This window comes from Heteronotia binoei, chromosome 7 (genome assembly GCF_032191835.1).
Source record: "Heteronotia binoei isolate CCM8104 ecotype False Entrance Well chromosome 7, APGP_CSIRO_Hbin_v1, whole genome shotgun sequence".
NCBI classification, from domain to species: Eukaryota; Metazoa; Chordata; class Lepidosauria; order Squamata; family Gekkonidae; genus Heteronotia; species Heteronotia binoei.
In genome coordinates this window covers 60,733,096-60,751,451 of record NC_083229.1, presented here as the reverse complement: position 1 = coordinate 60,751,451, position 18,356 = coordinate 60,733,096, and the positions used below count along the sequence as shown (strand labels likewise).

The following is an 18,356-nucleotide window of genomic DNA, read 5'->3' as shown; positions in this document are numbered from 1 at the left end:
CTTTTCGTCTTCCACAGCGAAGATGGAGGCAAAAAATGCATTCAGCTTCTCAGCCATTTCCCTGTCCTCCTTCAGTAATCCTTTTACCCCTTGGTCATCCAAGGGCCCCACTGCCTCCCTGGCTGGTTTCCTGCTTCTAATATATTTGAAGACATTTTTATTGTTGGTCTTTATGTTTTTTGCAATATGCTCCTCATAGTCCCTTTTTGCCTGCCTGATCACAGTCTTGCGTTTCATTTGTCGCAGCCTGTGTTCCCTTTTATTAATCTCACTTGGACTAGCTTTCCACCGCTTAAAGGAGTCCTTCCTACCTTTTACAGCTTCCATAACTTTGTTTGTTAACCATGCAGGCTTTTTCTTATACCTGTTTGTGCTTTTCCTAACTTGTGTTATATATTTTATCTGAGCTTCTAGGACTGTAGTTTTAAATAGCCTCCAAGCTTCCCCAAGGGTTTTGACTGCATTTACCTTTCCTTTCAGTTTCCTCTTCACATGCCTCCTCATCTCAGAGAATTTACCCCTTTTAAAGTTAAACGTGGTTGTGCTGGTCTTTTGGGGCAACTCCCTATTTATACAAATGGTGAAATCAATAACATTATGGTCACTGCTCCCAAGCAGCGCGATCACTTTTACATATCTCACCAAGTCTTGGGCATTACTTAGGACCAAATCCAGGATCGCCCCACCCCTGGTAGGTTCTGTTACCATCTGCTCCATAGCACAGTCATTGAGAGCATCTAGAAACTCAATCTCTTTCTCTTGACCTGAACACATATTGACCCAATCAATCTGCGGGTAGTTAAAATCACCTATTACGACACAGTTTTTAACGCTTAGCCACTATCTTTAATCCTTTCATCATATTATAATGGTCCTCTATCTTTTGATTTGGTGGGCGATAACAAACTCCCATAGTTAAATTTCCTTTTGGGCCCTCTATTTCAACCCAAAGCATTTATAGAAAGGAATTTAATTCTTTGACCTCAGTCTTACTGGACTGTATACCCTCTCTGACATACAGAGCCACCCCACCTCCAACCCTTCCCTCTCTATCCTTCCGATATAATTTATATCCAGGAATCACCATGTCCCACTGATTCTTCTCATTCCACCAAGTTTCTGAAATTCCCACAATGTCTATGTTTTCCCCCAACACTAAATATTCCAACTCACCGATTTTACTTTGAACACTTCTAGCATTTGTATACAAACATCTATAATTTCCCAGGCAAGTTAGGCCTGCAACTTTCCTCCTGCTGCCTCGAGACTTTGGCAGGCAGTCCATACTGTTTGTCACCATCTCAGTGGACAACTCTGACCCATTACCTGGTAGAAAAGTAACAGCTAACCCTTCATCTCTTTGAGATGAGTCCTCCCAAACCAGAGACATTTCATCTCCTGTCAGCTTTCCCCCAAGATTTAGTTTAGTATTTACTGACTATTCTTTAAAACAGATATTGGGGGAAGAGTGTATTTTTGGCTATAACGTAGTCAATACCAGATAATCTTTGGGATTATCTGGGAAAACATAATAACTGCAGTTAATTGACATTTAAAGAGAGGGCATTCCCTTTGAACATTGTTCTGGGTGGAGCTGCAGCTTCACACAGACATTTAAAAGGACTGTGACACCTTTAAATGTCTTCGGCTTCATTATGGGGAAGCTATGTGGGGCTGGGAGGGGGTCTGGGAGGGCTGTTTTTGAGGTCGAAGCACCAAATTTTCAGCACAGCTTTTGGTGCCTCTACTGGAAAGACCCCCAAAGATTCAAAAAGATTGGACCAAGGAGTTCAATTCTATGTGTTCCCAAAGAAGGTTCCTCCATCTTCCATTATTTCCAATGGAAGGGAAGAACAGCAAAAAACTGAGACCAGAAAGTCTTTGCAGTAGAAACTGAAGGGGGGGAGCATTTTTGCAGAACCAGTGCCACTGTGACAATGTCAGTTCAACAAATCCTAGCAAGGGGGAGGAGGCTGCAAACCTAGCACAGCTAGTGCGTGTATAGAGTGCCCAGCAGAACTAATACCACTGTGGCAATGCCAGCTCAACAAATCCTAGTGGGGGTGGGGGCTTTCCAAGTCCAGCATAGCCAGTACATGTACAGTGCTGAGCAGTACCAGTGCAATGTACTAGTGTCCAGCAAAACCCAGTAACTTCCCTTAAAATGCTTTGTATTTTTTCCTCCACTGAAAACAATGGAAGACAGAGGTACCTTTCTTTGGGCACTCTGTACATGCACTGGTTCTGCTGGGCACTTTGTTCATTCACTGTCTATGCTGTGCTTGCACTGCCATTGCTTGGATCTGTTGACCTGACAGATCCAAGCAATGGCACTGATTCTGCTGGGCACTCTCTACATGCACTGGTTCTGCAAAGCTTGGAAACAGCTCCCCCCCACAACTTTAAATTCTACTGCAGAGACTCTCTGGTTTGGCCTCAGTCCTTGGGGGTTTTTTATGCTGTTTTTTTCTCTCCTTGGAGACAATGGAGGATGGAAGACTTACTTTGTTGGCCCATAGAATTGGACCCCTTGGTCCAATCTTTTTGAAACCTGGAGGGGAGGGTGTCTTTTGAGGAGACACTGAAAATTTGGTGCCTCTATTTAAAAAATAGCCCCTCCCAGACCCCTGGATATCCCCAGCTAGATTTCCCATTGACTATAATGATCCCATAGGGTATAATGAAACCAGAAAAATTTGGATTTTTTTTTTTAAACCACAAATCCAAATACCTCACCGGTATTTGGGAGGGGAGAAATCCCAAATTTTGGGAGGGTTCAATATATCTGAATTCAAAACATTCTGAATTGTTTGTGTATGCACACCCCTATACCTTACTAACGTCCATGATGGACTTGACCATGACACACTCTCATTATTTGTAATTTTAAAATTGTTCCACAGAGAAACAGAAATGAGTAATATAAATCAGCCTTTGCTTGTCACCCGTCACTTAATCCAAGCACATGCTTAGAGCACCTGAGATTTAGAAGCCATTTAGTTTTTTCATTAACTCTAATTAAAAACTAAATTTCTTTTTTAAAAAAAAAGATTAGGGAATTCAAGTACACCAAGCATTTCCAAAAACTAATCACCTCTTTTGCCCTTGCTTCTTAATAAAGCAATTAGGAAGAATGTTACATTGCAATATCTCAACTTTGCAGCTCTACAGAATTTTTGTAGCACAAAAACATATTTACATTGTTAAACCTTCTCATTTTTACTTCAAGTCTCCTGTGTGGGATAACACTGTTTCCTAAATGCACAAATTCATTCAAGTATACTGTATTATTATTAACCTAACTAAAGGCATTCCAGTTACAAAAAAAAATTGTATATGCAAAATCACGGTATTAAAACACTAAAGTGGTTTCTAAATACAACTAAAAGCCATTCCTGCTGTAGTGCTTCCGTTAAGAGCTACAGAAGTGGTTCTGTTATCCTAGCAACGAAGTCACATCAGGTCTCACTTTGCTGAATTTGACAGTTGACACAGATCATTGTTTCTCACCACCCTCCAACAGATAACCCAATCAGGAGACATGCTGAGAGGTATAACATACAGTGTTTAGTGGTGAATCATTACACTATGATTGATGCTAGCAGGTCCAACTGTGGCCACCTTAATGCCATTATAATGCAGAAAGAATGTATTTTGGAATGGTGATACATCATTATATCTAGCAACTGTGCATCCAATATGTAAGCAGCAAAATTAAACCGTTCAGGTATAAGGTGGAGGAGCGGATCTCTATATACTCAGGAAATCCCTAGGAACGTAGAAAAATGTAAGAATGTAAATTAACTAAAACAAAAAAGAAAAATGCAACTTGATAAGGACTGAGTGTCTTCAAGAGCATGGAATGTTGTGAATCAGTTAAAATAAAGAGAGATGGCAGATTAGCCTACCTAACCCAAGAACTTACAGAACCTGAGAAAGGGTAAGGAATCTCTGAGTTGTTCCTCATTCTCAGAATTCCTCACAGGTATGTGACTTCTCTATCTGAGACTTTAACTTAACTGTTCTTTGGTTAAGGGAAAACTTGATATGTATGTGTAGATTCTTACAGAAGAAAACATTTGATGACAAAAGTCCTGTATTTGATATATAAAACCACACATTAGGGATCAATAAGTGAAGGCCAAGGGATCAAATCCAGCTAACAAAGATATTCATGAGGTCCCAGCCCAAGGTGAAACAGAGGGAAAGGAATCTTTATCCCACTCACTTCACAAGAGGATTTGGCAGAACTTTTCTCATACTGTCTAACACAACTGTTTACTCCCTTCAAATGCCAATCAAGAGAACTGTTGGTGAACAGCTCAGATATCAAGGATGAGCTCTGTCAAAATCTTGTTTGTTGTTCATACTGGAGAAAAGGAGTTAGCCTTTTTTCTATGAATCAGTTTGTGAAGCTCTGAATCAGTGGGTACAGCAAGTGAGGCTGGTCTTCAGGCACAATTGAAAATATGGTCCTGTTAAAAAAATTTGTTGTCATCAGGACCATACATACAAAGTCCAACAAACTGAAATGAAAAAAAAAGATTGGAACCAGTGATGCATAGAAAGGGAAATGTACTCAGCATAATTCCACTTACGCAAACAATAAGGCAAAAGCTGCAGCAACACACAGTAACTCTGATAAAATTCTGAACAAAATAGCCATGTACATATGGAGCAATGAAAGCTACAGACTGTATGATTTTATTTAGTTTGCTCTTGAAATAGTATCAGAAAAAAATTCCTTGTGCTCTGTCCTGCATACATAAAAAGGTTAGTGGGGGACAGCAAGGATTAACTGAAGCACTTTCACTAAGACTGCTGAATGTGCAGAAGTCCTCCATGGGATGCAACCCAGTGTACACACTGTATATTTATTTTGAAATAATGCAATGGAAATGTACTACTGGAACAAAGGCAAATAGCATCTTTCCCTTACTAGCTCTCTATAGGTAACTTACTGCACACCACAACCTGCTTAAACAAAAAAACCCCAACAAGATACATAATACAGATTAATCTTGAATCAATGTCATGATCAGACATACCTGGTTCTATTGGTTCATATGTATTTTCTTCTTCATCTGTGTCATATTCATGCATACCTGAAAATTAATAAATTGTTCATATTAAGCTACAAGAAGCCATTATCTCCATCACCATCATGAAGACAGGAATGGTTACATTGATTTTGACTTAACCCCAAAGCCAACATGCCCGCAGAAGCTATTTTATTTGAAAGAAAACTATAATAGTCTCACAACTACTCTCCCTGAAATACCATTCTACTTAAATGAAGCCATGAAAAGAACATAACATTTCTTTTAATGGTCCTGAACCAACATACTAAGATGGATAATAAAGATCAATTCATGCTTATTTTCTCATTTAAATTAACAAATGCATATAGATTCTATCAACGTAAAGTGTTTTGAAGTATACTGTGTTTTGTTTAGATCAGAGAACTTCAAACATTTCAAGTTAGTATGCTATTTATAACACCAGCCTCAAAAATGAGGACACATTTTTATTTTTTTTATTTTACTTGGTATGTTCTTCTCTTTCTTCTACCCTTCTTTATTGCCTGATATGCTACTTTCTTGGACTGTAGGTCCTAAAAGCTGATTTTGTGCTCTTCTTATGACCTGCTTCTCTATTACCCCAAGAGTCCTCCGATTACTGAAAATATTCTAAGTAACGTCTATCTACTTAAGCTTCAAAGAGGATCATTGCTTCCAGTGCAAAGCCACAGAGATCGTTTATATTCTGGTTCATAACGGTATTTAGGCTCCATCCCTGTCAGAATGTCATCTTGCAAATTTGCCACAGCTGCTTGCCCACTTCAGAACCGCTAATTTCAGGAGGGGTGTTGAAAGACCTGAGTCAGACTGAGGTGACGAGAGAGGAGGTCCAACGACTGACAGACGATTTCAAAACTAATAAAACATCAGGCCCGGATGGGATGGCATACATCCAAGAGTTCTGAAAGAACTCAAAGATGAACTTTTGGATCTCCTGACAAAAATATGTAATATTTCATTAAAATCTGCCTCCATTCCTGAGGACTGGAAGGTAGGGAATGTCACCCCCATCTTTAAAAAGGGTTCCAGTGGAGATCCAGGAAATTACAGGCCAGTCAGTCTGACATCAATACCGGGAAAGTTGATGGAAATCAATATTAAAGAGAGAATTCATAGACACATTGATGAACAAAAGTTACTGAGGAAGACTCAGCATGGGTTCTGCAACGGAAGATCTTGTCTCACAAATCTGTCAGTGTTCTTTGAGGGGGTAAACAAACATGTGGACAAGGGGGACCCAATAGATGTTGTTTACCTTGACTTCCAAAAAGCTTTTGATAAAGTGCCTCATCAAAGGTTCCTAAGTAAGCTCAAGAGTCATGGGGTAAAATGACAAGTCCTCTCATGGATCAAAAACTGGCTAATTAATAGGAAACAGAGAATGAGTATAAATGGGCAATTTTCACAGTGGAGGGTAGTAAGCAGTGGGGTACCACAGGGCTCAGTACTGGGTCCAATGCTTTTTAACTTGTTCATTAATGATTTAGAGTTGGGAGTAAGCAGTGAAGTGGCTAAGTTTTTAGATGACACTAAATTCAGGGTGGTGAGAACCAGGGAAGATTGAGAGGCACTCCAAAGGGATCTATCAAAGCAGAGCAAGTGGGCGTCAACGTGGCAAATGAGGTTCAACGTGGCCAAGTGCAAAGTAATGCACATTGGGGCCAAAAATCCTAACTATAAATACAAGTTGATGGGGTCTGAACTGGAAGAGACTGACCAAGAGAGAGATCTTCAGGTCGTGGTAGGTAACTCACTGTCCCGCCCAGCCCGGGCGAGGTCTGCGCGAGGGGGACCCCCCAATACCTGCCAGCCCCTCCCACCCCCCGTCGCCGCCCCGAGAGCCTCCCACACCTTCCCAAGCCCCCACGGCGGCCCTACCGCTCACCTGGGCTGACGGAGCGCCGACAGCCACCCGAGCAACGCCCCACAGCCAACGTGCTCGTCTCCGGGTCTGAGGAGCCTGGAGACATCAGGAAGCAGAAGGAAGAAGCCAAGCCCAGCGCCAGGCAAAGAGGAGGAGAGCCGCCTGACCCGTGGCGGCGAGAGACGCCACACCCCAGCATGCTGCAGAGGTCTAGGACGCCCGAGGCATGCCCAGGCAGCCCAGCCCCAGCACGCCTCTCCCGGGCATCTGGGGCTTTGAAGGGGGGAGGAGCCAAGGAGGGGTGGAACTCAGGAAAGGTAGGAAGACTGGGACGGGAGGATAAAAGGGAGGGGGCAGAAGGTCAGGGAGGAAGCTGGCCAGTGCTTACTGAGGCTGCCTCACGCGAGAGAGTAACAGGAGCCGCTGCACAGCCAGGAGGGGAAGGGGGCCTGTGGTGAAGTAACTGGTCTCCCACCCCTGTTTCTGAGACCTCCGGGGAACGCCCACAGAGTGCCCGAAGGGGGTCGCCCAGGATAGAGGGGCGACGGCAGCACCGGGAGACCGAGAGGGGCGCCTGGGGTGCGACACTCACTAAAAATATTGAGACTGTGTGACTGCAATTAAAAAGGCCAACACTATGTTGGGGATTATTAGGAAGGGAATTGAAAACAAGTCAGCCAGTATCATAATGCCCCTGTACAAATTGATTGTGTGGCCTCACTCGGAATACTGTGTACAATTCTGGTCACCACACCTCAAAAAACATTATTATGGCATTGGAAAAAGTGCAGAAAAGGGCAACTAGAATGATTAAAGGTCTGGAACATTTTCCCTATGAAGAAAGGTTAAAACACTTGAGGCTCTTTAGCTTGGAGAAACGTCAACTGAGGGGTGACATGATAGAGGTTTACAAGATTATGCATGGGATAGAGAAGGTAGAGAAAGAAGTACTTTTCTCCCTTTCTCACAAATACTTTTCTCCCTTTCTTGTGGGCACTCAATGAAATCGCTGAGCAGTCGGGTTAAAATGGATAAAAGGAAGTACTTCTTCACCCAAAGAGTGACTAACACATGGAATTCACTGCCACAGGAAATGCTGGCAGCTACATGCATAGCAAGCTTCAAGAGGGGATTGGATAAACATATGGAGCAGAGGTCCATCAGTGGCTATTAGCCACAGGGTATAGATGGAACTCTTTCTGGGGCAGGTGATGCTCTGTATTCTTAGTGCTTTGGGGGCAACAGTGGGAGGGCTTCTAGTGTAGTGCCCCCACTGGAAGAACTCCTAATAGCACCTGGTTTTTTGGCCACTGCATGACACAGAGTGTTGGACTGGATGGGCCACTGGCCTGAGCCAACATGGCTGCTCTTACATTCTCATACAATTAGCTGTATAAATGTTATTTTTTTTGTTGCGACCACTCCAATATTAATGCTTTGAGGTTACATAAGGATTTAACGTTTCTAAATAACTGTTTTCAAAAAGGGGGGAAAACATTTTAAAGGACAAATTTAGAAGAGGTAGAAGGAAAAAATGTAAATAATTAAAAGGAAACTGAAAAGTTTTAATTGGATTTTGAATAAATGTGTAATTAAGTGTTCCTGTTTTGAATTTGACTGTTATTCTCTTCCTTAGTGGGTGATGCAAAATGTTATTCTGAATGATGCTTTTTACTGGGTAGGGGACACTGGGGTTGAGTTTATGGAACCAAGGGACTGTTAGTCTACCACTGCATTATGGGATGTATATGAGTCACTTTGCATCCCAAGAAAGTCTGGGCATAGTTTGCTTGTATGGCTCACTGCTGTTCCAACAAGCATTTCTCCACTCCTTTTCAGGGAGCAGAGATTTCAATTTAAAATAAAATAAAAGGAAAATGATATGAAGCACTAAGGTAGAGCCACTGATGAAATCTATCTTGGAGAAGACTAATCTGTTAGTTGAAAATCAGTAAATTAATTCATATATTTTGTTCTCCTTATACGAAATTTACCAGTAAATATGTTACATACAGATTCCAGATATTTAGAGCCATTTCACACATGCAAGTTCATCACTCGATAAAATGCATGTGTGAATAATCAAAATATCAAAAACCATAACAAAGTACTGGACTTTCCATGAAGGCCCCTATTAACTTAAAGCATAGGAGTATACTCTGAGGTGTTTGGGTACTCTCTTACCCATGATCCCAGAAGGCAAGTAGATTGTTCTTTTTCATTCTCAGTAGGGAAAGAGTGCCCCACACCTTCAGTATTTTCTTTTTGCCTTCTTGAGTACAGGGCTTCTGAGGAGCTCCCCCTCCCCCCCTTGAGCTCTTAGGGGTTTTTTTTCTTTATGTATATCTCTCCTATCTTCTGTTTCTAAGCTATCAAAAAAAGCTCTTCATTTTTGTCTGCTCAGAACCCTGCAATTGCACAGAGTGGGGGGAAAAGTATGCCTTCTCTGCTCCCCAGATTTACAGACTTGGGTGGAACAATTTGCTAATCGGTAGTGGAAGCAGTAGACTCTTTGATCTATAAGCAGAAAACCTCAATAGCCAGTTTCTCCTTAATCCCGCTCCCTTCTTCTCAAATGGTAGGCTCTGCAGAGACACAAAATAATTTGTCTCCAGTCAAGCTGGCTCTTCAAGGAATGCTAGTAAGCATTCCATGGCCCACTCCTGCACCAAGTCATCATATTCTTCTCAGAGACAAAAGGATTCCTTCACCATTTTCTCCAGGGATTCAAGTCAGGGCTCAGGCAGGGAGGTGGAAGAATGTCACAAACATATAAACACAACATTCTAAATTGCTTTTAAAATGGAAGAACATTGTTCATGTCTGCATAAAGAACTTAAGAATGCTCAGACTCATAAACATAGCAACTCTCTGACCCAAAAGACAATTATGATAACAAGCAAGACAAACAGGTTGCTTACTTGTAACTGATAATATATGAGTAGTCATCTGTGCAGTTACACACTTTGGGTAGTGTGCCTGCGCAGGGCTTGATATGGAAGCTTCTATTCCCCAGCCTTTTTGGCAGGCTCTTCCACTGCCTTGGGGAGCAGGCATCAACTGTGCATGCTTCAGACTGAGGAAAGACCAGCCCCCTGCTCAATTCCTTTTAGTCACCGCAGATAAGTCTCATCAACTAAAAGTAAGTGACAGAGAGATGCCAGCAGTGAGGAAGGTCAAGCGGACGTATAACTGTACAGATGACCACTCAAAGATCACCAGTTACAGGTAAGCAACTTGTTTATCTTCATTGTGGTCTCTGTGCAGTCCCACACTTTGGGTGAGTAGCAAGCTAAACCCACAAGTGGATGGTGGGTGCTGATATCTAGTGCATATTAGCAGGCCATCTGACAAACCACACCTACCATCCGCAGGAAGGAAATTTTATTCATACTATTTTCTATTTACAGAGAAACAGAAAAACCTCTCATTTTTAATGAAACATTGATCAAAGGACAGCCTGGATGAAGGATGCATCCCAAAGCACTCTAACATCCAGGGTGTAGTGGGACACAAAAGTCAATGGCCCCGACCTAGCTGTGCTGCAAATGTCCTTGAGAGGAATACCAGCAAGGAAGGCTGTCAATGTGGAAACAGCCTATGTGGAATGGGCTTGAAGACTGACAGGTAAGGGCTGTCCAGCCAATTGGTAACACAGGGAAACTGTGGAGGTTACCTACTTGGAGAGGCATTGAGGGAGATTCCAGCCCCTTTGGTAGGGCCCAAGTTGGATGAAAAGAGGTGTTTGTCATGTCTAAAAGACTTAGTCCTGTCCAAGTAGAAGATGAGCACTCATCGCTCATCAAGGGTGCGGAGTGCCCTCTGGCCATCATCAGCTGGATCTGGGGAAAAGGTAGGTAGAATAGTTGGCTGGGACAAGTGGAAAGATGATACCACACTGGGCAAGAAAGAGGAGTCCAATCTTAAAACTTTGTCTTTATGAAAAATCATGTAAGGGAGCATCAGTCTGAAATGCACAGAGTTCACTTGGTCCTTATAATGGCTACCAAGAAAACTGTCTTCCAGGAATACAGATATATAGAGGATCTGGCCATGGGTGTGAATCAGATAAGCACAAGAGATAGGCTCCACACCAGGAATAGAGGCTTCCATGGAGGATGGAAATTCAGGAGGCCCCTGAGAAAGGTTTTCATCATTCAATGAGGAAACAAAGAGTGGCCTTCTACAGGTTCAAGACATGCCCCCTTTATAGAGGAGTAGCTAAGCCCAAAATCAAGGGAGACCAATTATGACAGAATGTCAGGTAAAGGGGGCGACTCAGGGCAAAGGTGACATGCCTCCACATAAGAGGAAAACTGGTGCCATTTTATAGCATATGAACGTCTAGTGGAACATCTAGTTTCCAGACATTTAGCAAGATATCAGAAACCTCAGAAGAAAACCTTATTGCAGAATTCCCAAGCCAAGAGGTTGAAAAATGACAGGTCATGGTGGAGAATCAGGCTGTTCTGCTGAGACAGTAGATCTGCAGCCAGAGGCAGCCAATGGAAATTTTCTTTGGACAACTGAAGCAGAAGAGGAAACCAGGGTTGCCTGGGCCACCAGAGAGTTATTATGATAGTGGAAGCGCAGTAATGAGTGGATAAGGTGGAAACATATAGAACAGTGTCCTGTGTCAGTGATGGAGAAAGAATGACAGATTGTAGAAGTTTTTTGAAGATGAGGATGGTTTAGTTTTTGCCTCGAAGTCAGGTTTCGAAGGAAAAGATTTCTTTTTCCACTGGTCAGCTGGTGGAGCATGCTGGTGCTTTCCTGCAGAAGGCTGCCAGGTCTTGGAGGGCAAATGGCACTGGGCTCAATGCTGGGGAACGCCAAGATTTTTGGGCTCTTTTCCTGCTATCATCCACTGATGTTAGAGTTTCATCTGTAAATGCATGGAAGAGTCCTTCACAGTTCAGCTGGAGGTCTCCTATCTTTGCCTTGATGTCTGGTTGCAGAAACATGACCTCAGCCATGCATAATGACGGAGAGCCATTGATGTAGCCAAGGTCCTAGATAAACAGGTGACAGAATGTCTCACTGTACAGATCTGCTGCTTAGAGACTGTACAGATCTCTTGGGCTAGAGTGTTGCAGTGGTCAGAATATCTGGAGGCAGGTGAAACAGGTGCAGTGTCAGTTGATTGACTAACATGAGGTTATACTCCAAAAAAAATAAGAAAGGCAGGTATGGAGTTTAGCTACCACGGTTGTCAAGGTGTAGATTTTCTTTGTCAAGGCACCTTCCTTCCTCCATAGGCCTTGGCCTAATCTCCTCATTCCTTCCTCCCCTCCTGTCTGTAACCAGTAAATTGAATTGGAGATCGGCTGTGAGGCTTTTGCGAAATTTTTGTGGATAAGATCGCGTCACTCTGCCCCGACCCCCCCCCCCACCATATTTGAGGCAGTTAGTGAAACCGAGGCTCCGGGCCTGTCTTCGGATTGTGTTCTGGATGGCTTCGGCCCTCTCAGCCTACAGGAAGTTGACAGGATCCTCTTATCTGCACGACCAACAACCTGCAATTTGGACCCTTGCCCCTCCTGGCTTATTAAATCTTGCCAGAGGGAGCTTAGATATCCTGTATGGGATATCATAAATAGATCCCTGATGGAAGGGCATTTTCCAACGCCGCTCAAAGAGGCAGTGGTCCGCCCCCTCTTGAGAAAACCAACCTTAGACCTGGCCCAATTGGCGCATTACCGGCTGGTCTCAAACTTGCCCTTTTTGGGCAAGCTTATCGAGAGGGCAGTGGCGATGCAGTTACAGACTTTCCTGGAGGACGCTTCCATCCTCGACCCACTCCAGTCCGGCTTCCGCCCGGGTCATGGGACTGAGACGGTGTTGGTCGCCCTGGTGGATGACCTTCAACGGCATCTGGATCAGGGCGGCTCGGCGGTGCTGATGTTGTTGGACCTGTCGGCTGCGTTTGACACGGTCGACCATCGGTTACTGACCTACCGCCTTGCTGACGCGGGGATCCAGGGGTTAGCTTTACAGTGGCTTTCCTCTTTCCTCGAAGGTCGGGGACAAAGGGTCGCGATTGGGGGTGAGCTATCCCGGAGGCGCACGCTTGATTACGGAGTGCCTCAGGGGGCGGTTCTCTCCCCGATGTTATTTAACATCTATATGCGTCCCCTTGCCCAGATTGCCCGAAGGTATGGGCTGGGTTGTCACCAGTATGCTGATGACACCCAGCTCTATCTACTTATGGACGGCCGACCGGTCTCAGCCCCAGAAAATCTAGACCGGGCACTACAGGAAGTGGCTGGGTGGCTCAGACTGAGCGGGCTGAGGCTAAATCCGGCGAAGACAGAGGTCCTTTGCTTGGGTCGTCGGGGTCCAGGGAGGGAAATCCCCCTACCAGCTTTTGAGGGTGCGCCGCTGATAGCGGCGGACAGGGTCAAAAGCCTGGGGGTACTATTGGAGCCCTCCTTAACGATGGAGGCTCAGATAGCAGCCACCGCCAAGTCCGCCTTTTTTCACCTTAGGCGGGCAAGGCAGTTGGCCCCCTTCCTGGAGCGTGACGATCTAGCAACAGTGATCCATGCCACGGTCACCTCGAGGTTGGACTACTGCAATGCTCTCTACATGGGGCTGCCTTTGTGCCGAACCCGAAAGCTACAGCTAGTGCAGAATGCCGCGGCCCGGCTGTTGTTAGGACTCCCAAGAAGGGAGCACATCCGGCCAGGGCTCCGGGATCTGCACTGGCTGCCAATAGCTTACCGAGTCCGGTACAAGGTGCTGGTTATTACCTTTAAAGCCCTATATGGCCTAGGACCTGCCTACCTGAAGGACTGTCTCTCCCCACATGTTTCCCAGAGAGTACTGAGATCGGGAACTCGAAATCTCCTAGTTATCCCCGGGCCAAAAGAAGCCCGCTTAAAATCTACCAGGGACCGGGCCTTTTCTGTTATGGCCCCCTCCTGGTGGAACCAGATGCCGGAAGAGGTGAGGGCCCTGCGGGACCTTGCCCAGTTCTGCAGGGCCTGCAAGACAACTCTCTTCCGGCTGGCTTATGACTAGCTGGTACAAGAAACCAGGTGTAGTTATAATAGAGGTTGCTGTCTCTAATGTTTTAAATGGTTTAAATGTCTTAAATGTTTTAAAATTTTAAATGTATTAATTATTTTAACTGTTTTTATGCTTAAATTGTACTTATGTGGCACTTTGTGCTGTGAGCCGCCCTGAGCCACTTGTTGGGAAGGGTGGGATAAAAATCATAAAATAAATAAATAAATAAATAAAGTCTGAGGACACCTCCCAGAGAGGAAAGAAAGTCCATCAGAATGCTGCATGAGGGAGAATGCCCCAGAATGCTGCATGAGGGAGAATCAGCTCCTGGGCAGGAACTACTGTCAGTGTCTATATTAGTAGTCTGCTCCTTGGGCCAGAGTCAGTGGCCATTTCGAAGAGTATGTAACTGTAACTAATAATAATAATAATAATAATAATAATAATAATAATAATAATAATAATAATAATAATAATAATTTCTTATTTATATCCTGCCCTCCCCGCCAAGGCAGGCTCAGGGCGACACTAAGGAAGATGCCTGCCCTGCATACCACCCAGTTAGGGCATGAGTTTAAACAGGGTGAGAGATGGAGCATTTTTGCCTGTTTTGATTTGATTAGTCCATTCACTTATAATATGCCTGTATATAATTATAATTTCTAAATAAATCTTTTGATTTTTAATAGATTAAGTCCCTCTGTATCACATAGTTCCTCCAACCACTTGGAATGCTAAGAGTGGGGCAGGGAATCCCTAGGGTGAAGAAAAGTGGCAAAACAAGCAGTTACCAACTCTCCAGGGGTGTCCCAAAGACAACTGGGAGGCCCCAAGGCTGGTCCCTCGTGACATGGGAGGGAGGTTAGGAGGCTGTCCTGCCTAACCAGAGCCCAAGATAGAGACAGTTGTGGCAGCAATGCCCTAAGACAGTGTAGTGCAATGGCCCCTTCAGGTCAGAATTCCAGGAAGGGATAGGCAGAGCTGGGGGTCTGCCAGCTGATGCAGGTCCAAGTCAAACACAACTGTGTGCAGTTCTGGTCACCGTACCTCAAAAAGGTTATTATAGCATTGGAGAAAGTCCAGAAAAGGGCAACTAGAATGATTAAAGGGTTGGAACACTTTCCCTATGAAGAAAGGTTGAAATGCTTGGGGCTCTTTAGCTTGGAGAAACGTCTCCTGTGGGGTGACATGATAGAGGTTTACAAGATAATGCATGGGATGGAGAAAGCAGAGAAAGAAGAACTTTTCTCCCTTTCTCACAATACAAGAACTCGTGGGCATTCGATGAAATTGCTGAGCAGTCGGGTTAGAACGGATAAAAGGAAGTACTTCTTCACCCAAAGGGTGATTAACATGTGGAATTCACTGCCACAGGAGGTGGCGGCGGCCACAAGCATAGCCACCTTCAAGAGAGGATTAGATAAAAATATGGAGCAGAGGTCCATCAGTGGCCATTAGCCACAGTGTGTATATGTGTGTGTGTGTGTGTGTGTATATATATATATTTTTTTTTTTTGGACACAGTGTTGGACTGGATGGGCCATTGGCCTGATCTAACATGGCTTCTCTTATGTTCCTACAACAAGGATGTCATGCACCTTAGTCCTCACAAAGTAATGGCTTTATCTATAAAGGCTTCATTGGCCACTTCTCTCATAGCAATGACCTATGTGCACTGGTTAAAACAAATTGTTCCAGGAGCATCCAGCCTTATTGTTTCTCATGTAAGCTCAAGAGAGCAATATGCTTCTTTTCTGATGCCAGCTTGAAGGTTTCCATGAGGTTTACAGTCAGATTCATGACCTCAGCAATCATAGCTCCCCCCACCCCCAAAGATCTCTGCCTGGCAGGGATCATGAAAAGGAGGGCACCCAAAAACCTCAGAATGTTCTTCAAGTGAAAACTCTCATATTCTACACATTTTAGAAAGACATACCATGAGGTTCATCTAGTTCTGGTTCTCGTTCTTCATGCTCACTGGTTGGTTCTAAGTACAGGGGGGAAATGATTTTTGAATACATTTAAAACATTCTACAAGAAAACACCAAAACGTTTAAAACAAGTAACAAACCAGCTTACCAGTTTACAGACATAACATACTTTTAGAGATGTGAGGGCCCAAGGGGGGAAAAAAAAAAAAGAAAAGGGGTGAGTTTCTTCCCAAAAGCCTTTTGGAAAGATTGGAAAATCTGTGCGGAACAGTGAAAACAAACTCCTATGAAATATTTTCTCCTTAGAATGACTACAATGCTTCTTAAGACAAGGTTTTTTCATTCAAAAGATACAGCATGAAAATTCTGAGGGAAATGTTGGAGAACAGTAAAAAAGACACAGTATGAAATGTTTGCTCTTTTTCAGTGAGAAAACTTTATCTTACAAAGCATTTCACTCATTCCAATTGCACAACATGAAAAAGTCTAAGGACATTCTTTTGGGGATCTCGAAAATAAATATCTTATACTGTAGACGTACACAATAGTTTCATGATTTTTTTAAAATATAAATAATTTTGGCAACAATGAATATGCTGTACTGTTTTAATGATAATGCATTATTTAAAAAGACAGGTTGCTTACCTGTAACTGTAGATCTTCAAGTGGTCATCTGTGCATTCACACTCATGGGATAGAGCGCCTGCGCCGATCCCCTAATCGGTACCTAAAAAGCCCGGGATTTTTTGCGCTCGGCACAAACAGGCACGCGCAGGCGTCCCACTGCGCATGCTCGCCGGCGCGAGGATCCCGCCAGTTCCTTCCTGACCTGACTGCTGGAAGCCCCTACTGGAGGGAGACCATCAGCAGTGGGGAAGGAGGGCGGGTAATGTGAATGCACAGATGACCACTCAAAGATCTACAGTTACAGGTAAGCAACCTGTCTATCTTCTTCGTGGTCTCGGTGCTTCACACTCATGGGAGATTAGCAAGCAAGACATACCTGGAGGCGGGAAGACGGTCAACCGGAAGAAACACCTTGCAGCACCGCAGCTCCCAGACGAGTCCTCTGTTGAGCATGCACGTCCAGCGCGGAGTGCTTCATAAAGGCATGCGGAGAAGACCAGGTGGCAGCCTTGCAAACGTCCATCAGGGAAAAGCCTTTAAGGAACGCCACCGACGTCGCCATCGCTCTTGTAGACTGTCCACAAATAGGCCCAGGTAATGGCTTCTTAGCCAACAAATAACACAGTTTAATAGTCTCAGTGAGCCATTTTGAAAGCCGCTGAGACGAGATTCTGGAACCTAACTTAGGAGCAGCATAAAAAAAAGATGCTGGTCCTTACGAAAACTCTTGGAGCGACTCAAATAAAACAATAAGGCACGCTTAACATCTAAAGCATGCAACCTACATTCCTCATCCGAGGAAGGTGTAGGATAAAACGTGGGCAACCAAACTTCTAAGTTAAGGTGGAACTGAGAAACCACCTTGGGGAGAAAGGAAATATCAGGAGCTAAGGACACTCCAGACTCCTGAAAAGCTAAATATGGGTAGTCACAACGCATAGCCGTGAGCTCCCCTGCACGGCATGCTGATGTGATGGCTACCAAAAAGGCTGTCTTCCAAGATAGGAGCTGTAACGAGCATGTGGCCATCGGCTCAAAAGGACGCCGAGTCAGTCCATCCAACACTAGAGTCAAATCCCACAACTGTGGGGGTGATCTCGAAGGAGGATGAAGCCTAAGCAAACCCTTCAAAAATCTCTTAGAATGAGGGTGTGCAAAAACTGAATGCCCCTCCACTGGTTCATGGAATGCAGATAATGCCGCCAGATAAACTTTAATGGAGGAAAAAAAACAAGGCCAGCATCCACCAGAGACAACGAAAACTCAAAAATAACCAGCAGCCCCACCCTCTGTGGTGAAACTGTGGGATCAACTAAAAACTGAAGAAATTTCCACCACTTCCTATCATAAGAAGCGCGGGTAGACAGCTTCCTGCTATTCAGAAAAACGTGTTGGACTCTCATGGAAAACTCACAGGGTCGATGAACCACGCTGTCAGCTTCAGGTGGGGTACGTTGTGATGGAATACATTACCGTCCTGAGCTGACAGAAGATCCAATTCCACCGGAAACTGGTAGAAGACCCCCCTCGCCAGTTGGAGCAAGATCGAGAACCAGTGCTGCCGAGGCCACCATGGAGTCACCAGGCTGCAGCATGGTCTCTCTCTTGCAATCTTGTTGACCACCCTTGTCAATAGTGGCAGAGGTGGGAACAGATATAGGAACCAACCTTCCCACGGGAACAGCAGACCGTCTCCCAACGACTCTGGGTCTGAGCCCCTTCTGGAGCAGAACAGAGGACACTTCCAGTTCTCGGCTGTAGCAAAGATGTCCACCTGAGGATACCCCCAGAGCTGAAACATGGGTTGAAGGAAGTGCCACTGTATCTCCCACTTGTGCGGGG

At 44.4% G+C, this 18,356-nt stretch overlaps 1 protein-coding gene across 2 annotated transcripts in view; it reads right to left on the bottom strand.

Annotated features, from left to right (window-relative positions):
* Positions 1–18,356, bottom strand: part of LOC132575182 (aspartyl/asparaginyl beta-hydroxylase-like) — a 172,213-nt gene that overhangs the window by 141,529 nt on the left and 12,328 nt on the right. For both annotated transcript variants that reach the window (XM_060243715.1, XM_060243716.1), the window contains exons 4-5: positions 15,893–15,943; positions 5,049–5,105 (exon numbers count right to left, since the gene is read on the bottom strand). In XM_060243715.1, the coding sequence (XP_060099698.1) occupies positions 5,049–5,105; positions 15,893–15,943 (108 nt within the window). The remainder of the gene's footprint in view (positions 1–5,048; positions 5,106–15,892; positions 15,944–18,356) is intronic.